The sequence below is a fragment of the Talpa occidentalis genome, unplaced genomic scaffold (assembly GCF_014898055.3).
Source record: "Talpa occidentalis isolate TD23 unplaced genomic scaffold, MPIMG_talOcc4v2.1 talOcc4.5, whole genome shotgun sequence".
Lineage (NCBI taxonomy): Eukaryota > Metazoa > Chordata > Mammalia > Eulipotyphla > Talpidae > Talpa > Talpa occidentalis.
In genome coordinates this window covers 99,453,916-99,480,512 of record NW_023604861.1, presented here as the reverse complement: position 1 = coordinate 99,480,512, position 26,597 = coordinate 99,453,916, and the positions used below count along the sequence as shown (strand labels likewise).

Below are 26,597 nucleotides of genomic sequence, written 5' to 3'. Positions count from 1 at the left end.
ACTGGAGAGGAAGGAACAGAATTGGATAGAACAAGTCCCTTTGTTCACTAGACAGGAACAAGTGTTCAGTTAGGTTTAATTGGCCTAGACGTCACCCAGAGTTCACAGTCCTTTATCAGGGCTTTATCAGTTGGTTTTAAACAGTTGAGCATTCCACTTTGATATCACCTAGGCGAGTGCTGTAAATGGAAAATTTTCTTTTCACAGTTGGACACTGGGAAATCTGTTAGAAAGTCCTTGTAGAAATCCAGGGAGAAGATGACAGGACTCTTACTAGAATATACCACCTGGGTGGTGAGAAGCAGTTAGGCTCTGGACATATGATTATTTAGAGATGATGCAGACTCACTCCTAGGCAAGTGGGTGGTTGGTGGTGCCCTAGAGATAGGAAAATCTGCAGGGGGAGCAGGTTTAGGATGACGATTAGGAGTTCATGTGAGTGTAAGATGTCTATTCAATGCCTGAGTAGCAACAGCAGTAGAGCGAGCCAGTGAGGTCTGGCTAATGTCATAAAGTTAAGACTTGAAAGAGTAGAGATGAACACGAGGATACCATGTGCATTCACCCAGGAATTGGAGCTCTGGGACTCCCAAATTTTAATTTATATCTGTATTTGTTAATAAGAGTTTTCTTGTAAGCCCACTCAAATATTCTGTGAAATGAATTGGGGACAAAAATCAACGCGCTTTGGGACTTTCTCCTTTGGTTGCCTCTTAAAATGTTTTTATGGAAAGAGCAGATTCTCAATGATAGCAAATTCTAGCCATCTCCTACTATTTGTCAGGCACTATTCTATATGTCAAATAAACATATCTTGCTTTATCTCCCCCAATTTTGTAGATACTATTTTATAGCTAAGGAAACTCCAATCAGAAAAGGCAGCTCTGGGATTTAAACCCAATTTTGTCTGAGTCCCTTTTAATTCTGCTTCCAATAGTGGTTTACTAGTAAAACTGGGTAGAGGGCAAAGCAGTAATTTCCAAAGCTTGTAGTTCCAGGCATATATCAATTTTGTGCAACAATCTTCGAAATTAGTGGATAGTTGAATCAGCCAAATGGCTTGTTTAAACAGATTGCTGCACCTCAAGCCAGAGTTTCTGATTTCTCAGGTCTGAGAATGTGGACTGCAAATTTGCATTTCTAACAAGTTCCCAGATACAGACTGCTGCTGGTGGTAGTCGGGGGATGATGCTTTGAGAACCACTGGTTTATCAGGTTTTCCCTCATTCTGCTAGTTAAATAGCCTGCCAAATGCCCCAAACTCCTTAATTTTCAGAAGCTACTCAGTTGATCACAGCTAATCAGAATTTCACAAGGGTCCTTGGTGATAGTTCCTTCTGTTTTAACTCACAGATTTCTCTTTTGCAAGTCCCACGGGTGTTGTTTCAACTTTGGTTGCTCTCAAACATACATTTCACCAAGCTGTCTAGTAAGAGTCCCTTCTTATTATTATTCTCCCTGCCTGCAGTTCATTGTCCTCTCCTGGGAATGAACTTCCATCATCATCCCTCCCGCTGCCACTAATGTCATTCAAGCACTGGCGAGGTTCAGGTATAGTGGGCCCTAAAATTTTACAAAATTATGAGGGGGCCTTTAAGAAGAATACAAGCTAATAAGTGTACGATTAGGTACAGAGGCTTGGAAGCTACTTGTGCAAGAAAAAGGCCCTAAAGTTTAAGTTTCATTACCTTTATGGGAAATCAGCCTCCATCAAACATGTCTGTATATGTCTAAGCTCCAATTATAGACATATGCAAGTTATTTCCCATGGGGTTCCTGAGCCTCAGGCTAATCAGAGGATGAGGTTGATTCCTGTGTAAGAAAATCTGAGCATTTTATGGTTGGAGAGGCTTGTATGCTCTGAACATGGTAATGGGGGAAGGGCTGCTAAGTCCATGCTGCACTTTGGAAGGTAAGCTTTGTTTGACACAGCTAAGGCACTCACTTACTTATCCTTGGGCTTGATTTCTTCAGTGAGTTAAAAGGTCTTCCAGAAATCTCTTGCTTAGGCATATATAAATATGGAAAAGCCAACTTAGAATCATCCCAATTTCATTAGATCAAGAACAAAATCGATATCTCAGTTTTAATACTAAAATAAAGCTTTTTCAAAATCATGGTGTGGGCATTTTAAAATATAGTAATTCATAAACAAAATAAAATTAAGCGCTTGCTTAACAAAAAAGACTACTTGATGGAGTAGTACTTTGAGTTCCTTTGGTAAGTTTTTCTGAAATCTGAATTTCCTTTGTTCTAATGTTTGGAGGGTGGGGGTGTAGTTGGCTTTTAAAGTTCATCCCTTTACTCAACAAATGCTGCTGAGTATAAGTAAGTGGCTCTGGGCTGGAAGTTAAATGGTTAAATGAGAAAAGGACTCCCTCTAGGAACTTAAATGAAGTTTGGTAGAGAACAGGCGTACAGAACATTTCTGGATTAAAAAACCTAGTACTATACTTGATATTCAAAATGATCACTCAGTCTTATGTTGGATCTCTGTGTTTTCACGTGTCCAGCTTCCATACTGCTCTTTTGGAAGCAGCGCTGTGATCTTTCTTGGGAAAATCACCCTTCCTAAGTTTTACTCAGTTCCAGTGGCATCATCACTTAATGTTCAATAAAAATTAAAAATAAGTCACACACATCCTCAACGTAGGATGAAAGGGCAGCTAAAGGCATGAGATGGCCCCGTGAAGGAAACCAAAGGAGTAGCGTTTGATTTGGGCCTTGAAGGAGATAACGTTAGCAGAATCGTCTTAAGAAACACTCCAAGCCAAGACAGTCAGCATGGCCACTGGACTTTTCTAAAGAGCAATAATGTACCCTCTGCCTCCAGGGTAACGCCAGCTTTACAACGCACAGCACAAGGTTTTTCTGCAGTAAAATGGACACAATTCTAAGGGCACGAGGATTCCACGAAGAACTCCTGAGCACTACGTGTCCAAGCAAACAAAGATGAACAGAGCAGGCCCTGCCTCAAGGAAGGGCCACCAGGAACTGAATCAGGCCGGGGGTATTCTCGAGGCGGCCGAGAGGCGGAGGTGCGAGCCCAAGTCTCTGGGATGGATTTTCCGCTCCGGGTCTCGAGGTCCGCAAGCGCACCCAGTCCCGAGGACGGCTCTCGCATTGCAGCACCGGGGACGCGGAGGCTCGTCTCGTCGTCCCAGGCGCGGTAGGGTCCACCGAGCACCCCGCAGCCCCTCCCCGGCCCCGCCCACGCACCACGCGGCTGCGCGGCAAGGCCTCCCCGGTCTCCACGTGATCGCGGTCACTGCCTCCGCGAAGCCTGAGCCGCCATCATAAGTCCTGGCAGCCGGGCCAGGCCGGCCTCCTCCTCCTTCCCTGGGGGGCAGCACTGACGGGCTGGGTTGTGCTGCCCCCGCGCCTCCCGGCCGGAAAAGCCGTGGGCCCCAGGGAGCAGGACGAGGAGTTCGCGCCCCGGGACTGCGTGGGGCGGACAGACTGACCGCCCCGCTGACGGCACGGCGGGGGCGGCGCCCAGGGCCGCGCCCCGCCCCTCGCAGGCCAGCGCCCAGAGCCCGCGGCCCGTGCCCGCTTCCAGTATGGCCGCCCGCCTTGCTTGACCCGCGGCCTCTCTGCTTCGACTCCTCGCAGGCGATGCCGAGACCGAGGCCGTGACTGACACTCTCGCTCGCACGCACGCACGGACTCCAGACACACGCCGGAGTCCGCGCCCTGGGCACGGAAGCGCTCTCGTCCCCGGCGCCGCGGCCGCAGCCCGGACCACGGCTCCCGCGCCGCCGCCGCCTCGCCGAGCAGGGCCGCGCCGGGCTTCCAGGGCGGCGGCCCGCGGCCGGCAGGGATGGGGAAGCGGCCGGGAGGAGCAGCAGCAGGAGCCGCCGCCGCTTCCACGTCCGCCGGGGCGGGTCTGGAGCCCACGGCCGGCCGCGGCGGGGGTTCGCGGAGCGCGGCCGCGGGCCTCCTGGGAGCGCTGCACCTGGTGATGACCCTCGTCGTGGCCGCGGCGCGGGCCGAGAAGGAAGGTGGGTGTCAGCGGCCGGCTCGCCCGGCCCCGGCCCCGGCCCGCGGCTGTCACCGCGCCCTCGCGGAGGCCGCGGCCGGGCTGCGGCCGGGGAGGAAGGGCCGCGGCGCGGGGATGGGGGGCGGCGGGGCGCGAGGCTCGGGCCGGCCCGAAGTTGCTTGGGGGAGTCGGGTCCCGAGTCGCGAACTTGCAGTTCGGCTGCCAACTCGCGGTGTGGACCGCACGGAGTTGCTCTTGTTCTCCGTGATTCCTTCCTCTTGCCGTCTGTCACTGCCATTTCAAAACTTCCTGAGTGCTCGTCAGTTCTTTCCACTCGGCTCACCGTGTCGAAGGGGCATTTTTTTTTTAGACTTGATTGCTGTTAATAGGCAAATTTTAGGACCCTTTGCCACTTGCTTGGTTGCGGTTTTAATAACGGCATGCAAACAGAGTTCACTTTAAAATGTAGTAAAAATAGCGAGACTGGTGGAAAAACAGGCTTCGGAACACAGCTTAGAGGATCTTACTTTGAGTATATTCAAACATTTCTTCAAGGGGAATGGTGGGTTTTTCTTAAGCTTCCCTCCGGTGTCACTGTGCCGAATTGATGATTGTTGAGCTTCTTATCCACCCTAACTGCAGTTCTACTTATTTCTCTGATAAGCAATTGAAAGTCTGTTTACATTTTTTTTTAACTTAAGATACCTGATTGGTACGAAAAACTAAAAATAAATGTCAAGTTGCTGGTTTGTAAACCTTTGTATTTGAGAGTTAAAGACTTGACTCTATTTAAAATCTCTCATCAGTATTGAATGACTGTAAACCTGGAACCTCTTTACAGGGTTAAAAATTGTTTTGTAACTTAGAACACCAAATCTGTGTAATTTTGTAGGCACTATCTGTTTTTGAGCCTAGGGAAATGAGTGGTCACAGTTTTAGTAGTGAAGAAATCGCTGAAAGTGAATGGTTCTTTAAAAGTTAAGCAAACTTGTTACTTTTTAGTTCCTTTTTTCACAGTAAACTGCCACTACAAGAATACGATCCTTGCCACAGTAACATTTGGGTTCTATTACAGGACTAAAGTTACTTGTTTTTTATTGTTGTTGAAGGCAACAGCAAATACAAATCAAATTTGTGTTAAAGTGCTGTTGTGCTTCAGTTTACGGTTTGTTTTTGTTCAATACATTACATCCCTCATTTAACTCTCTAAACAACTTTCATCAGGGTTAACATAGGTGGAAATAACAAGCAAGACTGTTTCCAGAATAAAATATTGTTGCTTTAGGGCTAATCAAATCTGTCGCATTTCATCATTGGTTACAGACGTGCATTTAGTTGAGTGTCCTTATGTGTGTCTTTGGTGCCCAGCACAGTCTGGCATGTAGTTGGTGTCCAGTAAACCTAAAATAGTTCAATAATGGGTATGTCTTCTTGAGCTTACAGTAGTTCTTGGCAGGTATTGTGCCCTTACTTTTTTGTTACTTTGCTTACTTTGTACAATGCAAGCCAGAGAGTAGGTACTTAACATTTGTATGAGTGAATTACTATCTTCATGGGCCATTGGCACAGGGAATAAAACAATGATTTAGTCTAGTAAAACACTAAGTTTGTATTGTCCTTTTGCAATGGCCATTTTATATGCTAATTCTCCATGTATAGTCAAGTAAATAAATTCCTTGCTTGAGAATTGTCAGCCTAACTTGTATTTGCTAATTTCCCATTTGTATAGTTTATAAATTTGAGTGGTTCGCCAATATTCTTGAGTGAAAGGGCCAGATAGGAGAATAGCTGCCAGAGAGTAAAGTATGGAAAGATGTGGTTGAATTACCAGTGGTCCTGGCAGCATTAGACATCTTTTGTGGCCCATGTTGTATCTGTAGCAACAATTTGTACAAAGTAGCTAGTCAAGATATAGACAGTATTGTAAACCAATGGTACATCAAGTTTAAAAAAGGAGTTATATTGGTGCTTAGTATACTAATACAGAACTTCTACCTATCATAAATTGATCTGGTTCTAAGCAAGTGTTCCTGGAGGTAGCTACAAAAATTGGCCTATGCTTTCAGCCTTCTCGCCTATCCCATTATAGTATTAGTTTGTTGTTGTTGTTTTTGAGTAAATAGGAAAAAATGAGGTGGATTTCTTTACATGATTATGATATGAGTTTGGCATTTGAGGGGGCGCAAATACAGCATTTGCCCCCAAAGGGTGCTGTTGTGTTTTCTCAGCAAGTCTGTGCAGATTTCTGAAGACAGCTGAGAACAATCCCTGAGGATTTTTTTGTGTTTATTTTAGAACTATAAACTGGTTTAATTTTTCAAAATTAAGATTTACCTGCAATTTTAATTATGTTTCTCTGGATATTTTGTATGTTTACATAGTTTTCCTTTGTTGCAGCAGAATTTCACTGGAGAATCTTCAAAACAAAATAACACTCAATTGTCTACTGAAGAGAAGCAGCAGAAATAACTAGATTACCTAATGCAGTTTTGTGATTAGATGTTAATTTTCTTAAGTCAGAAGCATATTCTATTCTTTGTTTTAACATCCTAATGTCTAAATATTACTATATCATAACTGATCTCTCTGTGTGTGCGATTGCTAGTCCAAAGAAAAGAAACCTTTGAGAACATTTGCTTTATAGTTTGTGAAGTATAAATTACTGTAAATCTTACAAATAACTTGCTCATTTTGGACCGGTGTCAAGATTTTTCTTGAAACTAAGATTTTAGATATTGAAAATAATGAAAATAGGTGTGTGTAGTGAAAATACATTAAAACTGTATAGTAAAAATATATAGTGAAAATATTTGTTTATATATTAAATGTATAATTTTAGTTGTATTTTAATGTATAATTCAATCCATTATGACCAGCAAATAAGATCTTTTTAAAATACATCATGGATGTTATAAAATTGCTTCATTGTGAAACGCTTGGTGTCTTTTAATTTATTGTAAATAAAAAACTGCATTTTATGTATCTAGTAAATATAAACTTTGATAAATTTTTCAAAATTATAATTCTTAGTTGTGATAATTTAAATTTCAGTATCACATTTATTGCCATTAATTGACTATGGAAGGGCAAAGTTTGACAGTTTTTTGTAGGATTTTTTTTTTTTTTAAAGAGGCATGAATTTTTATTTATTTATTTGTTTGTTTGTTTATACATGCACTGGGTACAGTCATAAGCGCGGGAGGGTGAGAGAATTCACCAGAGCCAGAGCGGGGAGCAGAGCAGGCAGAAGGACCGAAGTACACTGCTGAGGGGAGCAGCGGGCGGCAGGAGAGGTCTGCGCGCCATGCGGGACCCTCCTCCAGTGGCCGGGGAGCAGCCGGGGGTCGAACCGGCGCCACAGAGGCCGCAGAGGCTTCGCAACCCAGTGCTCAACCGCTGCGCCACTGGGGAGGCCCAGTTTTTTGTAGGATTTTAACATTTGTTTTGCCAGATAACTTGAGTTTTATGCACAAATTTTTGTTTTAAGCTGTATTTGTTACAAAGTGCAGAAGAAGGGACAAAAGTGTTTATCTACAAAGCATATGAAAAAAATACTTAGGAATAAAGGCCAGAAGAAAAATGATAAAAATGAATTTGATTAGGTGATTTGTCTTAAGGTAATAGAATTGATTAATATTAGTTTACTTTTACCTAATCAAATTATTACTTTACAATGAAAAAGTATTTTTAAAAGTGAATTTTTCAGGAGGTATTTTAATCCTTTGTATGAGAGTAGAGTGGCCATTCATTAATTTAGAAACTATTAAGCAGCATATTACCTCATTAAAGTTTCTTCACTAATGAAATTTTGTTGCTTGGTTTTACTAAAAGCTGTTTGCTACTGCCAAGAGCATTGGCGTTCTATAGTTGAAACAAGTGTGTCCTCTCTTTCTCTTCCTAATGACTTTCCTCCTCTTTATGATCCTTATAATCAGTCCTCATAGATATCAGCCACGAAGATCAGCTGTGGGGAGTACCTGTAAAATCATCTAATTTGTTAACATCCACAGTAATAACAAGCCAAACTTGTTTTAGGGAAAGTTTAAATCATTGCAGGGTGCTTGATATTTTAGAAATTCTTCGTTTGCATGTGACTTGAGCTTTTTGATTGGCCTTGTCAAATGGAAGGCCTTTTTTCTATCTGCTGTAAGAGCAGCAGGCACTTTTGATAGCTGCTTCTTGGAACTTTTCTCCCTTAGTTTCTGTGACTTTGTACTTCTTGGTTATCATCCTGCCCTAGTTTGTCAGCCACTCCTCTCCAGCTGCCCATTGGATGACTTCCTACATATGCATGTCTAACCAACAAAACATGCTTATTACACATGTCCAGAATAGAATTCTCACTTCACCACTAGTTTTCCAGTTTTTATTAATGCTATAATTATTTCTCTGCCACATTAGTCTCATTTTTGACCCTATACTAAGTGGCATCAATGCCTGCTGACTTTCTTGGTCAGCCTTCCCATAGTTTCTTGCCTCCAACCTGGTCATGACATTAGACTCTCCTCTCCCAACTTTATCCGTTTCTATTCAGCCCAGCAATTCCCTCTGAATCTGCATTGTCTTTGTTAATCATGTCATTCATTTTTACTCTTAGTCATATTTAACTCTTTATCTTCACCCAAACTGGGATTTCTGTTGGATAGAACAACTGTCAACATCTACAGTAGGTACTAACAGACATTCCTTTTTAAAAAAGGGTTGTTGAATTGATCTTATTCACCCCTTTTCATACTGGAGACCTGGGTTGAGAGTCAAGAGTACAAATATAACTGAACTTGGATGCAGGTGTCACTGGGACATAGTGTAACACCACTGTTTTCTTCCCTACATTTTGCCTGCCCTTATAACTAAAACAAGTGATTTATATTTATCTAAACTATCACTTTTGTTGCTTTTGGATTTTAAAATTTCAGATCTTCAGAAATCCCCAATTTATATCATGAAACAGGCACAGAGAATTTAAGGAATATTCCCAAGGCTACAGAGCTAGTGCGTGCTGAACCAGGATTCCATTCCATGCCATCTGTCCCTACATCCAAGCTGTATTTCCTGAATGAGTACTACATTCATTGATTTTGTGGAATTATATACCAGTTGGAGAAAGAGCAAACTCCCCTGCTCATGAAAAATCAAAGTATGATGTAAGTGAAGTGTACTTAAAAAAAAAAAGTCCTAAACATCCATCTTACTTTCTACTGACTTGTTAACCATCAAAATGCTATGTTAGCACTGGAACTTAGGTGGAGGGTGAGTGAAGCATGTACACATGTTGCGGTGTGAAGTTGTATTCCTCAAATTATATAGTTTAGTAGATGAATGGCAATCAATAAAATTTGATTTTAAAAAATGTTCTTTGGCCATTTTGAATCACTGACATACTTAAAAGGAAACCCATCAGTGAATAATCCTGGGAACAGATATTTGGTATTAGAAGATACTCTTGGCCTTAATTATTTAGGTATCTGGTTTATTGCTTGGGTTAAGATTAAGCTATATTGAATTCTGAGGATAGTCCTTAGTTCTACATTGGTGTCACGATTTAGGAAATAGTCTAGATATGCGAAAAATTTTCATAAACTGGCTCTGGATTGAAAGAATTGGAGATAATCCAAGGCCTGGTAGTCGCATAAGTTTTTGAAGTAAGAAAATCTCTTTCAGACATTCATTCACGACCCAGCAGCTACAGAAGAAATTCATTTCTGGTGCTTTGTTCTTTCTTGTGAAGGTGTTTTTGGATTGGGTGGTAATTAGTTTCATCTGTAGTACTAGATAAGCTTTTCTTTCATTCCTTCCTGTGTAACTGCTTTGAAACCACAGATGAAAGAAAAAAGCCATAACTTTTTGATTCATTTTGTTACATATAGCACTTAAGGCAAAAGTCTGAAAAATGCCCAGATTAAGTCTAAGAGTTTCTTTGACATGGCCTGTCATATGTTGTCAAGCCTGCTTTACTTGTTTGTTCTTTAATTTCTATATAATTGTAAAAGTCACATACAATTTATCTTCTGAATCACTTTTAAATGTAAAGTTCACATTTGTTATGTAACAGATCTCCAGAACCTTTTCATCTTGCAAAACTGAAACTCTGTACCCCATTCACCAGCAACTCCCCATCTCTCTCCCCACAGCACCACCTTGCAGCCATTATTCAACTTTATGGTTTTGTGAATTTAACAGCTTTAGATATATCATTAGGAGAATCATGTTGGAGTTGTCTTTTGTAACTGACTTATTTCACTTAGCATAATATTCTCAAGGTTCGTCTTGTTTTAGCATGTGACAAGATTTCTTAGTTTTTTAAGACTGGATAATATTTTATGTATATACCATTCCCCCATTTTCTTTATCCCTTTATCCATCAGTAAACATTTGGGTTGCTTCCACTTCTTGGCTATTGTAAATAATACTGTTATGAACTTGGGTCTGCAAATGTCTCTTTGAGATGATGCTCTTAATTCTTCTGAGAACATAACCAGAAGTCGGATTGCTGGGGATTGCTGGATCATATATATGGTAGTTCTATTTTTACTTTCTTGAGCAACTGCCACACTATTTTCCATAGCAGCTGCACCATTTACAATCCTACCAACAGTGCACAAAGGTTCCATTTCTCTATATCCTTGCAACACTTGTTATTTTGCTTTTTAAATTACAGTAATCATCCTAATGGATATGAGGTGATAGCCTACTGTGCTTTTGATTTGTATTTCCGTAATAATAAGTGACGTTGAACATCTTTTTATATGATTATCAGCCACTTATGTTTTTTGTTTGTTTTTTCCAAGTCCGCCCATTTTTTTAATTGGGTTACTTTTGTTGTTGACTTGTAGGAGATTTTTATATATTTTCAGGTAGTTATATATGTGATAGTTTATTTCTGTACTTTCTATTCTATTCCATTAGCATTCTTTATTCCAGTCCCACATTGTTTTGATTGCTGTTGTTTTGTTATAAGTTTTGAAATTAGGATGTGTGAAACCTCCGATTTCACTTTTTTCTTTCAAGATTGTTTTGGCTATTTGGGGTCCGTTGTGACTCCATAGGGAATTTAGGAAAGATTTTTCTACTTATGCAAAAAATGCTATTGTAGTTTTGATAGGAATTGCATTGAACCTGTAGATTGCTTTGGGTAGAATTGACATTTTAACAATGTAAGTCTCCTTATCCATGAACATGGAACATCTTTCTTTTTATTTGTTTCTTCTTTAAGTTCCTTTTGTGGTTTTCAGCATACATGTCTTTCACCTTCTTGATTATTAGATTTATTCCTGGATATTTATTCTACTTTCTATTGTAAGTCATACCTGTTTTCTCAAGCAAATGATTTCAACCATTGTATGTTAAAAGCTGTGAACATATAGTTTTGTTTTTATTTTATTTTTATTCTTTTATTTTTATATTCCCCATACAATTGCAACCCCCCTATTTTGACCCCAATCCCTCCTTTCTCTGTCCCCCACCTCCCTAGTTTTGTTTTTAAAAAGAGAAACATACTTTGTATTTGAAACAAAATTTCTGCATGCTTGAAGTATTTCCTCAGATTATTTACCTATAAAATGAATATAATTTAAGCCCACTTTAGTTAAACAACTTATGGCTATTTTCTAAGTCAGTAATGATTGTAAAATGGTTTGATATCTTGGTTCTAAAGAACTAATTTTTTTTCTACATAGCTATAGTATTACTTTTTTTATAAAAGATTTATTTATTTTTACAGGCACTAGGGTACAGGACAGAGGCGCAGGAGGGTGAGAGGATTCACCAGAGACAGAACAGGGAGCAGAACAGGCAGAAGGACTATAATACCCTGCTGAGGGGAGCAGTGGGCGAGACAGGAGAGGTCTGCTCCACCATGTGGGACTCTCCCTGGCCGGCCGGGAATCGAACCGGCACCACGGAGGCTGCAGACAGCTTCACAGCACTGCGCTCAACCTGCTGCGCCACCTGGGAGGCCCTGTAGTATTACATTTTACATTAGTAAAATTTATTACATTTTATAATTAGTATTTTACATTTTTTTTAAATAATAAATTTTATTTTTATATTCCCCCATACAATTGCAAACCCCCCATTCTGACCCCAGTCCCTCCCCTCCCGGCCCCCACCCCCCAAAAAGTGTTTCTGGTTCATAGTTTTTTGTTGATTTTGATTTTCACTTTCTTATAGTTATTCATTTTCCTGGTCCCTTATTTAAGTTTTCTAAATTCCTGCTATGAGTGAGACCATCCGATATTTTTCTTTTTCTTTTTGGCTTATTTCGCTGAGCATGATCCCTTCCAGCGCCATCCATGTTGCTGCAAATTGCATATGTTTATCAGTATTTTACATTTTACAATTAGTGTTACGTTTTACATTTCATTTTTCTACATAGCTATAGTATTACATTTTCTACATAGCTATAGCATTTCAAAGCATGCACTAGAGAAACTGTCTCAGTGGTAAAGTTTGAGAAATAGGCTCAGCCAACTCTGTTGATAACAAATTAATTAGCAGTTTGTATTCATAGTATGGCAAGGGTCTTTCCTGGATTTTCTCTTTTTGGAATGATTAAATTGGAAGCAGAAGATTTTCTCAGGAACTATTTCTCATACAAAGGTGCTCTCTTAATTTAACTGTATTTATATTTTAGTTGAGATATGGCTTGTTATTCCCAATAAAATTATTGGTAGAGCAATGTACGAGAGAGGCAGTGTGCTTTTCAAACTGGATCATTTTGCAAAATGCCTCGAAGAGTTGGTGACATGATAGCATCTGAAGCATTGCTTCTTGATTAACGAGTGGGAAATGAAACAGTGGCTAACAGTACCAAGAGATAATTTCTCTTTTTGGAGCTGGTGCAGCAGAAGCTATGTTCCAGTTGTAGTAGAGTTATTTCATATTTAAAGGTTTACCTCACTATACTGGAAACTTCTCTTCGGTTATGGCGGGATGCAAAAACAGATTACTGAGAATCATGTTGAAAGAGAATGATATGCAAAGGAAGAAACAAACTGGGAATTAGATCTAATTTCATTGGACTCTTAGAGAATCTTGTAAATAGAAAATAATTTCTGAATACTGTCAGTTCCTTTTAACTGCACTTGGTGTATTTATACTTATATAGGATCATGAACTTTTGGAGGTTAAGGACTGGTCATCTTCTTTTAAGGGGTTCAATACATTCAGTTCTGTATTGGTAGGAGAAGCAGTAAACTGTAGCCAACTAAAGATGAACCAGAATGAAGAAAAGGTATTTCTGAAATGGTAATATTTATGTGAAGTTGATTTTTTTTTTACCGTTTTCAGCAATATATGATGTAACTAGAGCTTGCCTATAATTGGCAAGGCCTAAGTTCTTGATGATGGCTAATATTTATTAAGTGCCTTCTTTGTGTCAAGCAAATGTTATGCTAATTGCTTTGCATGCCTGTCTCATTTAATCCTCATATTAAATGCAAGTGGGGTGACAGTCCTTGTACTTAGCTACAATTCTGTGGCTGCCAGTAGAGCTATGGGGTGCTCATTTGTGATAGTATAATACATGATTTTAATATCCAGTAAAATGAGACAGTATAATAAATCATTCTTTCTGTGCATACAGCTTAGCAGTTGGTTTGGGGAAAAAATTTTAAACAATACATTCGTGTTGTTGTAAAGATGAAACAAATGAAAAAGTTTGGTAATCTATCAAGTAGAAAAAGTCAACATTAGACATTATTGTATTGATATATTCCCTCTCTCATCTTAACTTTCATGGCTTGAAACAACACACATTATTCTCTTACTGTTCTGAAGGGCAGAAGTCTAAAAGTAAGGTGTTGGAAGTTTCCTTCTGGAAGTTTAAGTGGTAAAGCAAATATCCTAGGTATCAATATATACCAAAAGAAATGAAAACGTACATGCAAAAACTTGTTTAGAAATGTTCATGGAAGTGTTTTTCGTATAGCCAAAAAGTGGAAACAACTAAAATGTTCCATTAACTGATGAATGGGTAAATAGCATGGAATATTACTCAGCCATAAATAGGAGTAAACTACTGATGTATGCTACAAATGTAGATGAACCTTGAAAAAACATTATGCTAAGTGAATGAAGTCAGTTACAAATGAAGTCAGTGACACCACACACACACACACACACACACACACACACACACAATATTTAAATGAAATATCCAGAGTCTCAAATCAATAGAGACAGAAAGTAGATTTATCTAGGGCCAAAGAATGGAGAAGTAGGGACTAACAGCTCAGAGGATTGGGCTTTCCTTTTTCTTTGAAAACGTTCTGGAATCAGGTAATGGTAATGATTGTAAAACTGTTAATATACTAAAAACTATGCAGTTGTATGTTTTAAGTGGGCATATTGTATGTTGTGTGAATTTTATTTCAATAAGACTATTATTTAAAAGTTTATTTAAAATTTGACAAATACCCATTTTGTATAAAGGAAACAACCCAGATAATATACTTCTTATTTACCCAAAAACGTACAGCCTTAATGGAAAGAAATTTGTCATAGTGTCTGACACAACTAAATACATGTTTATAATTTTGATCTAGCAATCCACACCAGAGGAATTGACCCTGAATATACCCTTCTGATAATACAAATACATATACACCAGGTTATTCATAACATGATAATTGTATCAAAGAAATTGGAAACTGCCTAAGTGTCCATATGTTGTTAAATAAATTATATTATCTCCATATAGTGGATTTTTAGTATGTGCTTATTAAAAAATGAGGACAGTCTTTAGAATCTGATATTCATTGATTTCTTGAATACACTCTAACATGAAAGCAGCAGGGTACAAAACAAGAAGGGAGGGACAGTGGATGTGTGTATGTGTAGAATATGTTATCTTAATACTTTTTTTAAATCGCCTTATTGTGTGTATGCAGCTCTATAAATTTAATACATGTATAGATCTGTGTAACCACCACTGCAATCAGGATACAGAATAGTTCCATTACCCCCTGAAACTCCTCCTTCTGTTCATTGTAGTCACACTCTCTGTCACACTTATATCCCCTGGAAACCCGTGATCTATATTCATCAGTGTAGTTTTCTCCATATAAATGAAATCATACAGTGTGTGCAGTTTTGAGACTATGACTTGGACATTTGTTTATTTCATTGTTGCAATCCCTTTGAGATTCAACCAACTTCTCTTACCAAGTTTATTTCTTTTCATTGCTTAGTAGTATTCAGTGTATGAATATACCATTGTTTATCCATTCACATGTTGATGAAAATGTGCACTTCCCACTTTTTGGCAATTTATTACAAATAAAACTTATATGAACATTAATGTACAAGTCTTTGTATTCACATATATTTCATTTACTCTTGGATAAATACTTAGGAATGGAATATCTGGATCGTGTGATAGTTATATGTTTAACTTTAAGAAATTGAGATCTGTTTTCCAAAGTGATTATACCATTGTATATTTCCACCAGCAGTATATGAGTGTTCCAGTCTCTGCCTCCATATCAACACTTAATATGGTCAGAGGGTCAGTTTTTATTTTTAGTCATTTTAACAAGTATATAGTGATGTGTTGTAATTTTAATTTGTATTTCCCCATTGAATAATGGTACTGAGCATCTTTTCATGTTTGTCATCTATATATCTTCTTTGGTGAAGTGACATTTCAGATCTTTTACCTGTGTTTTATATTGCATTATTTGTTTCCTTATTGAGTTTTGTGAGTTCCTTGTATGGTCTGTCTCTAAGTCCTTCAGATATATGTTTGCAAAGTTTTCTCTGTATCTATGATTTGTATTTTTATTCTCTTAACAGTGTACTTTGGGAAAAGAGAAATTTTTAATTGATTTAGTTCAATTTGTCAAATTATTTTTAAATCATGTTTTTGGATTATATCTAAATCCTTGCCTAAGTCAAGGTTCTCAAAGATTTTCTCATGTGTTTTCTTATATAAGTTTTATCATTTTAGGTATTCCATTTAGATCTATGATCCATTTTGAGTTAATTTTTATATATGGCACAAGATTCAAATCCAGATTCCTTTTTTTTTTTTCATGTGGATCTCTAATTCTGGATCTATCCAAGTGATCCAGAATAATCTCATTTATCTTAAAGTCAGCTGATTACAACCTTAATTCCCTTTTGCCTTATGGCCTAACATAATCATAGGTTACTAAAATTAAGGCATGGACATGGAGGAGGTGGGAAAATTATTCTGTCACAGAAAGATGGCTTTCAATCTCCTTCTCCTTTGCCTCAGATGATATTTTCCCTTTTTTTGTGCAGAGAAATGATCAATTGGGGATTATCTTCTTAACCTGCACACACACACACACACACAAAGATTATTAGACAATGAAACTCTGTTAGCAAACGCTTTTTTAAAAATGTGTTGTATGTAGCTTTTCTATCATACGTAGTATTTAGCAGTAGCTCATTTTAATTTCAGATGCAGTTCAGATATTTATTTGTATGGATTACTTCACAAGGTATGATTTGAGAATCATTCAGCCCATGGTATCTGGCAGTGTACAGAAATTTCTCAAGCTTGTGAAGTTGATTTTTGGCCCCAGCTGTAATTTTAGGTACATGTCAGTCTACCTTATATGCCAATTTTTTTTTTCCTTCCTTAACATCATATCCCCCTCATCACATATAATTTCTTGTGCTGTTGCTTTTTATTTTGCAGAACTGCTAGCCACTTCTTGTGTAATATGTTCTTTTCCTATCAGGCCTTTAGCGGTATCATCTCCAACTTGTCAACAGTTTGAGTGCTCTTTAATAAATGTCAGTGTTGTAGACCCAGGATTTTCTCCCTGACCTTTATCCAAGATTCTTTGGGAAGGGTTATGTGTACTTAATATTGACAGAATAATTTCTGTACAGCAACTCTAAGTGATTAGGTTTCAGTTTCGCTTGTACAGCTGTCTTTGTATTATATTTGACGCCCCATCTTACTCATATGTCTAAATAAATGTTAATGGAATTCTAAAGTACAGGAGGTCCTTGAATAATGTTTATTTCACTGTTGTTTTGTTATGGCCAACATCGAACAAAAACAACTTTATTCAAGGACCTGGTTTTGTTAGACATCATTTGGCTAAAATTCACAATTTCTAAAAACCAATCAACTTCGTTAAGTGAGGGCTTACTATATCTTTTTAATATAGTCTTTCTTAATACTATTTAAGCTTGAAGTCAGTGTGCAAAAATACTAATTCAGGATTGTAATAAAGACATTAGTAATTTTTACTATGAATCCCCTCCATAAGCTGTGTTAAAAACAAATGAGACTTTTATATGCTCATGCACAGTTAAAGGTGAGCATACAGTCAAATCAGTGATGTTTGTTTAGAAATTCTTCTGTGGCTGCTTTTTTCTGCTTTGCTGCTGTAGCACATCCCTGAATGAAAGTTAGCTGTGCCCGCCATGACAGACCAGCAAGGAGTTGACTAAAGCACTTAGCACTTTGTCATTGTTGCAGAAAAGACTGGGAGTTGTCATCCTCTGGCCACTGTCCTGGTACCTGGACCCTGATTGGCCAAGCCCTGTTCTTCCTTCCACCTGTCTGTTTTTTGCCTTGAGCCTCATTCCTGCTTAATGGACAAGTTGAAGTCTTTGTAGATGGATGGCTTTTCATCACATATTAACTTATCGTTTAGTAGCCATGTGTGCCCTTGGAGCAAATAATTTCATTTGATTGTGAACTTTTCAGTTATAAATTGGGCATAAACATGCTTAATATAGTTTTTAGGAAATTACTTAAATTTTTTTAATCTTTACAGAGAAGACTGTACTTGTTACCACATTTTTTCTTCCTTTTCTATTTACATCTTCCCCCTTTTAGAGAAGAAAGAAACAGCATGGAAATTCTTTCTCTAGGATCAGCTCTTAATAACCTCATGTCCCCTATAGCTCAAGGACATACCCCAAAGTGGTAGCCATTTCTTTAAGATGATGTTTTTAATAATGTATGCAAATTTTACATTCCATTCCATGCAGATTTCAGTAGAAAAACAATTTTGCCAAATGGATACTCTCAGAAGATGTCTCACATTTCATGCATCTAGTTCACAGCAGCAGCACATTCCTGGAAACATTTGTATACAGACTACAGTATCACTATTAAAGTAATTCTCAGTCAACAAGGAATATGGAATGTGACGTTCCCAGGGTCTTGTTTGCAGAGGTAGATTAACCTGAATCTTTTGCTGTCTCTGTAGAACTCAGCATCAGACAAGTTGTGAAAGATGGGGAAGCAGACATGGTTGCATTACTTATGGTTGTATTACTTACGGTGGTGTGTGAAAGACTGCTTTGAAAGTAAACATATAGCAGATATCAGCTACTTCTGTAAGAAGATATTTGATTTTCAGTTTCATGGTTCTGTTTGATAAACTCGCAGTGTATCAACTTTTTTTATTTGAGTGGTTTTTATACAGTGATACATGGGTAATCTTCACCAGATGAGTGTGAAAATATGTTTCTAGATCCCTGCAGAATGTGTGCTGCAAGACCTTGAAAACAGCAGCCTGGGTAGAAGCATATCAGCACAGAAAGTTACTTTCAAAGATAGCAGATAAGACCTGAAAACATCATTAATTAGACTCTGAAAAGAAAATGTTTTTGAAAAGGTAATATAGACATTTGGGCATCTGCAGACAGTTAAGGGAGGAAAGAGGTAACCAGTTGGCAGAGGGAAATTTGCAGGGGGCTGTGTATGTGCAGAGAGGAGGACAGAAAGATCTAACAAAGTGAACTTGGCCTAGGCCTGAAAGAAACTAATAATAAAGCAACAGTTAGTTGTCTGTCTCTTCCTCCCTGCCCCCCTACTCCCCACCCCAGGGTATCTTCAGAGAGCTGGCTTTAAGATATGTCCTAGGTACAGGGTGATTTCTCCTCAGAGCTATTGAATGTTTGAAAATAAAAGTTTTTAACTTATACATACTTGATAATCATACATCAACAGATTGTACTTTACTGAGTTAAATCAGCTAAATAACTAATAAAAAGTTGTCATTTTCTTCTTGTTCTAATGGCAAGACTGTGCTGGATCAAGAGTTGGGGAAGGAGTCTGACCTCCCTGATGGCAGCCTAGGAACTTGCTATGGTCAGGTCTCATCTTGGCCACTTGAAGACAAGTGGAAGTCACTCTTGCTATGTGCAGGCTTCCCTGCCAGCGCATGCCAGCTTTGCTTGGCTTACTTCCTGAAGATTTATGTTTCTGTCTGAACATCTCTTTTCTGAGGGTGGAACTCATTCTCAGAGGCTTTATTACAGTGAGATAGGGGCGCCCGCTATGATTTGACTTGTGCATGGTACACAGCAAATGCTCGGTAAATCTTGACAAATTTGAAAGCTGAATTCAGCTCACAAGCTGTTTCATGACCACCTCTATGTATATCTCAGAAATTCATGTGGGTTTCTTAAAATATTAATTCTTAAAACATTAAAATACTGTATAGATTTTTTTTTAAATACAGTGCCCTCTGAGGTATTATCTGGTAGTAACTCCTTAGTTCTTATTGGTTACCAGACTAGCTAAATATTGGCAAATAATTCTTTAATTTTTTTTTTTCAGTGGGTACCATATCCTATATGGGGTCTAGAAAGATTGAAGACACAGTTCTGGCCCTGCAAGAATTCTAGCATGATTGGGTGAGTGGGCCTGCAGACAGACACTTGAGTTACAGGTCACAGGTGGTTGCCAGCACAGACCAACACTGTGGGCAGACTAAATGTAGCAGGGAAGTTGGTGGAGGCAAAAGACTGAGTCAGATCACACTGAGAAAGACATTCAGTGTGATTCAGTTTACACCTCTTATCAGGGCCACTTCTCCCACATAAGAAAAATGTTCAGTTTTGGTGCCCATAACTTTGAACTAAAGTTGCTTAGTATAAGTAACCCATTTTTGGGTTTCAGGCTTGGCACTGTAGCTTTATTCAAAGATGTGATGTGTTTGTTTCTCACAGAGGGAATTTGGGGTGCTTTTTCTTCTATCTTAAAAAAAAAAAAACTAAAAATATTATGTAAGACACCACAACAGGATGTCTTAGGTGGACAGCATGGTTTGATAAAAAGAAAAGCATTGAGGCTCTAGTAATTACTAGCTTTGTGACCTTGGACAAGTTACTTACCCTAGTTTCCTCTTATACTAAATGTAGTGCTGAGTTTAAACTTTTGGTTTGAGGTGGCTTAATAAATATGCCTACTATCACCTTCTGTCCTATATCACCACTTAGAAAATTCCCCATTGTAAGTTTGGATTATCAAGTAAACCATTTTTAATTATGGGTAATTTGTTAATTACCTATTAAAATTCTTTCTTTACATGTGATCTTTATACTTTGATTTTTAAATTTTCTTCTCCCCTCTGCCAATTGTTCTGAATCAGGGCATTTAAATAAATGGAACCTCTCAAACCTTATATATGAATCAGTTTATACTGTTTACTATTTTACGTTATGCTTCCTGTTCTCTAATCAGTATGCATCTTTCATGGACCAATATTTATTGAGCACACTACTGGACACTGGGAATATATTTATGAGTAAGACATAGTCATTAGCTTCCAAGAATTTCTTGTTAGAGAGACAGGCACAAACAAATAATTACAGTGTAGGCTTAAAGATATGTATCAAGGTTATGTGTTCCACAGTAGGGACTTAGGTTGGCTGTATAACCTTTGTATTGGTCAGCTTATATAATGAGAGCACAATACTAGTCATGTTGTTGGGTCTACGTCTCTTAACCCAGTTTTTCAGTGAGTCAAAACACTACTCCATAGTTCCGTTTGACTCATTCCTGCCACCCAGCTAAGTGTGCCCTTTTTTGTTGTTATTGTTCCACGTGGTGAGCAGGTGTGGCTAAATGCAGATCTGAACGCTCCTGGAAGAAGTGTGGTCAGAGCAATGTCATAAGTGATAAGCCATCCATCCATCTAATCATCTGGAATGTGAAGTCAGACAGCCTGCTTCTGTATGGAGACTAGACATTCAGCTGACTTGAAATACTACCTTGACTGTGACCATGAGCAGGCCATCTAGCCCTCAACTTTCTGATGTTTTGATGAGGATAGTATTTTGTGGCTGTTACATATTCATATTATGTTTCAATCCTGCCTACTGTATTACCAAACTAGCTAGATTGCAGTTATTTTTAAGGTGGACCAGACTGACTCCTTAGTAGAAAGGTATTCTATGTATTCAGCTCAGCACACATTTATTGAGGGCCAAGGAGTGTGTCGGACATTGGGTTTAGTCATCAAGGCCATAGAGATGAATAAGTGGTGATTCCTTTCTCAAGTAGTTTATTATTTTTCTTTGTATTGTATTGTTTGCTTTGCCAAAGTACTTTCATGATCAGTACACTGAAAGGCTATATTAGAAAAGTGTGAGAATAAAAAAAAAATAGAAAACAATTCTCTCTTTTAAAATAAAATAACAGGTAGTTTAAATAAAATTGTCCCTTTCAGACCTTATCGACCGCAGAAAGAGTTCATCTGAGTTGTATGCCCGGACCCAGATTCAACATCTGCTGAGTTACATTGTAGTCATCAAAGAACAACTCAGCTTACTCTATGAAACATGTTCTATGTATGCATTCCGTAACCCCTAGTAAACTGAGAGTTTAACATACAAGATACCATGGTAGAAATTTTTTATGACAAGGGAAGATTATATAGATACCTATGTCCATTTAATCATGACAATTTAAATTAAAAATTATATTTGGTAATCTCATGTAAAGTTTTCCATTAATTTCTGATTTTGTTTTGATGAATTTTTTCTTTAGCTTATACTTACTCTTTACTGAATTATTCTTACATTGTTCTTTCTCAAATCATTTAAATTTTAGGTCTAGTTGAAACAGCCATACTAAGAAACTTGGTAATGCCATCTATTTCTGCCTTTATGTAAATTTCAGAGTTATATTTAGATTATTTCTCCATTCTATGGACAGTCCAAAGAAAGATAGAAGATAGTTTTTGAAGTTAGCCTGTGTATGGATCAGGCTACTTATACAACCTAAATTCACTGGAAAATTTCTTAGGATTTTTAGAAGCAGTAATTTTCATTACTCTAGGGAATCTTTAAATGACCTGTGCTATTTGTAAGATCAGATGAGTTGGTGCTCAGTCATAGGGTTATCACACCATCCAGATTCATCACTCCTGATTTCCACTAGGCATTTTGCTAAATGGTTCTGTAAATGGTCTGATAGTAGGTGCTTAGTAAGTGGCAGTTATTATGTGTCAAATACTCTACACAGTGGTGCCCTGTTCTAACAAGAAATGTGTGTGCATGTTATAGATAAGGGTACTGGAGTTTAAAGACCATGAATCAATGTTTTCCCAAACTTTCTTGATAGTGGTTAATAGTATGTATTAAATAATATTACCAGTTGATAATGTCTCCCTATTTTAGACATTAATATCTTTCTCCCCAAAGTTTGTTAGGATATAACAAGAACAGTGTAGGTAAGTTGTTTACCTCAGTACTCAGTATATAAGAAGGCATTCAGTAGATGTTGTTCAGTGTTTTACTCTGGTTATTTTTATTTTGGTGTGTTTTTATGTCCGGAAGTGAAGGTGTATGTATGTGTATTATAAAAAAAAACCTGATTGTTATATATTGACTTAGTCAGAGGTATTATACCTTACGTATTTAACAAGCTCCATTCTTTATTGGTTCTTGGCTTTCCTCAGCAACATTTATTTGACTTTAAGGAAATTATGGAAAATATTGACTTCTTCCCTAACTGTATTGCCTCTGTGATTTGTTTGCAGTAGGCCTGAATATACTCTAAAGGGAAGCTCTGACTTACATACCAGTATCAGTAATAGTAAGTGACATGAACAAAATTGCAAGGAAATAGAGATCAAAGGTCAGCCTTGAATAAACCCAGTATAAAGGTAGAATGCCATAATAATTCTCCCAACTTCCTAAATTTAAAAACAATGTGGGTTTTTTTGTTTGTTTGTTTTATGCTTTTTTTTCCCAACTTGTTGAGGATGGTCTCCTTTATTTCCTTTTATTTGGAGACTGAGTTCTGATTGAGAAAGAAGAGACCTTTGACTACAGGCTGTATGTGGTAATGGGTGTGTAGGAATTGCTACTATCCTATTGGCAGAACATTCAGGAATGTGAATGCTTGGCTTGCCAGGTTTTTTTTTTTGGAAATAGGTTGGGGTAATGTAGAACATTACTATATCTATGCCATTTTTATGTAAGTCTATGGGTCCGAAAACTGGATTGAGCAAAATGTTTATATTCTAAAAGATAACATCAATCTTTCGAATATTAACTCATTCCATATCCAAGTATTTTGAACTTTTAATAAATTTATCATGATACACTTGCATAGAAGAAAAACTTTATTTTAATATGTGATGTAGTACAAACATTCTGTTTTTTTTTAAAGATTTATTTTATGCATACAAGAACTGGGGTGTAGAGCAGAGGTGTGGGGGGTGAGAGGATACACCAGAGACAGTGGGGAGCAGAACAGGCAGATGTGCTGAAATACACTGCTGAGGGGAGGAGCGGGCAAGACAGCAGAGGTTTGCTGCACCATGTGGGTTAGCTTCCTGGCTGAGGATTGAACTTGTGCTTCAGTGGCTGGTGATAGCTTGATAGCACTGTGTCTTTAACCCCTGCATGACCAGGGAGGCCCAAACATTCTCTGTTTATACAGTGAAAAACCAAGTGTTTTAGCAATCTTAAAATTTTTTTAAGTCAACTACTTACTTCCTGGGACCTTAAAAAAAATAAAACAACATTGAGAAGCAATACAAATCCTTTTCTCTTGTTAATTCATAGGAGATTAATGAAAAACAAAATCTAGCTAACAGCTGTATGCCTTCGGGGTGTTTAGAGCATACAAGGCTGTAGTAAAATGAGCCTAAAATAACCCCGTAAGATGAGTGATCTTTATTGAACTTGTACCAGCTTTCTTTTTTTTTCATGTTTTAACGAGCTTTATTGAAGCATTATTTGCACACAATAAAATTCGCCAGTTTTAATTGTATACTTTGATTAATTTTACAAATATATATAGTTATGAAACCACCACCATAACACAGGACATTTTCATCATCTCAGAAAGTTCCCTTGTTTCTTTTTGCAGTCAGTTCCTTACCCTCATATTTGCCCCAGACAACCACTGCTATGCTCTTTGTCACTATAATTTTGTCTTTTCTAGAATTTAAAATAAATGGACTCATATTGTGTGCAGTATTTTGTGCTTGACTTGTTCATTTTGTATAATGTTCTTGATATTCATCCATGTGTTACAGTCATTTGTTTCTTTTTATTGCTGAGTAGTGATCAATTATATGCATATACTACAGCTTATTTATTCACATTTGTGTTGTTTCAAATTTTGGCCTATAATGATTAAAGCTTTTATGAACATTCAAGTAGAAGTCTTTCTGTGAGATTGATGAGTGTTTGGTAAGAGTATATTTACCTTTATAAGAAACTCCCAAGCCATCACCAGCAGTGTATGTGAATTGTATTTCTTCTTGTACATTTCGCTCATGTGATCAGTCATTTTAATGGATGTGGTAGAATTTCATTATGGGTTTCATTTACTTTTGCCTAATGGCTAATGATAGGGAGGGGGCACTTTTCATGTGGTTCTAGGCTATTTCTATATAGATTATAACTTTTCTAGTCAAATCTTCTGCCTATTTTTTTGAATTGTCATATTGAAAGTTTTTGCAAATTCTTTAATATTCTTCATGTGATTTGTTATTTTACACACACACACACACACACACACACACACACACGGCAGATAAATTTCAGACTTAAGATGTTAACATCCTTAAAACAAAAAGGACTGCTAGGATTTGAATATTTGAAACTATAGATCAGTTTGAAGAGAGTTGACACAATGTCGAGTCTTCAGTCCCAGAACATAGTTGTATCTGTTTATTTGGAGATCCTCTTTCATTTCTTTAAGTGGTGTTAGTATACAATATGAAAAATATGTTGCACATATTTTTTTAAATTTATCCCTCTCATATTTTAAATGCTATTATAAATGGAATTATGTTACAATTTTATTTCATTTTTCAATTGTTCATTGCTAGTATATAAGAATGTAGTTGATTTTTTATTTTTTCACTTGTGTCCCTGCAACACTCACTTAATTTAGTTATTAATTCTAGTAATGCCCTCTTTAGGGTTAGATTCATTATTATTTTCTTTCTTGTGTCTAAATAAAAATAGTTTTATAGCTTTCATTCCAATCTGTAGGCCTTTGTTTCTCTTTCTTCCCTCAGTGCAGTGACTAAGGCTTCCAGGCTAATGTTGAATAAAAGTGACAAGACTGGACATTCTTACTTCATTCTCAAATTTAGGGGAGAGAAAGCAGTCAGTATTTCACATTTAAGTATGACATTAGTTCTAGATTTTTCATAGATACTCATAGTCAGATTGGGCGATTTTCTTTCTATTCTAAGTTCACTGCTCATTTTCATCACAAATTGGTGAATTTTGTCAAATGCTTTTTCCCTATCTTGTAAGATAGTTATATAGTTTCTCTTTTTTCAGTATGCTAGTATAGTGTAATACACTATTTGAAATATTAAACCAACCTTACATTCTTGCTCTTACTCTCAATTGGCCATTATGGTTTTCATTTTTTTTTTTTTATGTATTACTGGACAATACTTAGTAAAATATTGTTAAGCATTTTTGTGTCTGTTTGAATGAGGGGTATTGCTTTTAGTTTTCTTACAATATTTTTGTCTGCTTCTGGTACCAGGATAATACTGACTTTATAAAATTAATTGAGAAGTATTTTCTCCTGTAACATTGAAATAATTGTATAGAATTTGTCTTAGTTCTTTCAAGCTTTTTCAAAAAAAAAAAAAAAATCCTAAGGTCAGACAGGAAAACTACAAGGTGAACCTAGGATACCTTATTGTGCCAGAAAGCAAAGAAGTGCCTAAGGACTAATGAGAACATGTTAAATGGACAGAAGAGCTGGCTTGAAGGGACTCCAGTTGCAAGTTTGAGAAATTCTGGACATCAGAAGGAATAGTAACAATGATCAGTTATACTGAGAGAAAAATCCTTGAATCCATAGTGATACTCAGAAGTTGGGAAAGTGAAAGGAAATGAAAATGCTGTTATTAAAGGGTGCCATCTAGTAAATGTATAAGGAATGACTGAACTAGAAAACGAGCATATTTCAGCCAGTATAGTAATTGATTCAGACAAAAATCATCAGTGGATACTAAAACCACTGATGAAAGACTGTTGGATAGATACATACTATCTCAATGTTCTTCCTCTGGATTGCTTATTAATTACACCGGGGGGAAAAGGCATCTTTATGATGGAAGACCTGGTGGATTCTATATTAACCAAATGATCTAATTTGGTATCATCGGTAATGTTTGAAAAAATACCATATCTACCTGATAGGATGCATAATGCCATCTATAGGTTATTCTTGCCAAAAATGTTTAATCCAAATTTAATCAAGAGGAAAGAGTAGGGCGTCCTGTGGTGGTGCAGGCGGTTGAGCGCCGTGCTGTGAAGTTGTCCGCAGCCTCCGCAGTGCTGGTTGGATCCTGGCTGGCCGGCGAGGGTCCCACATGGCGCAGCAGACCTCTCCTGTCTC

The 26,597-nt window shown here is 37.6% G+C and overlaps 1 protein-coding gene across 1 annotated transcript in view; it reads left to right on the top strand.

Annotated features, from left to right (window-relative positions):
* The first annotated feature begins 3,820 nt into the window (after positions 1–3,820).
* Positions 3,821–26,597, top strand: part of TMEM131 (transmembrane protein 131) — a 138,852-nt gene continuing 116,075 nt past the window's right edge. The window contains exon 1 of the mRNA XM_037527898.1: positions 3,821–4,001. Within this exon, the coding sequence (XP_037383795.1) occupies positions 3,821–4,001 (181 nt within the window). The remainder of the gene's footprint in view (positions 4,002–26,597) is intronic.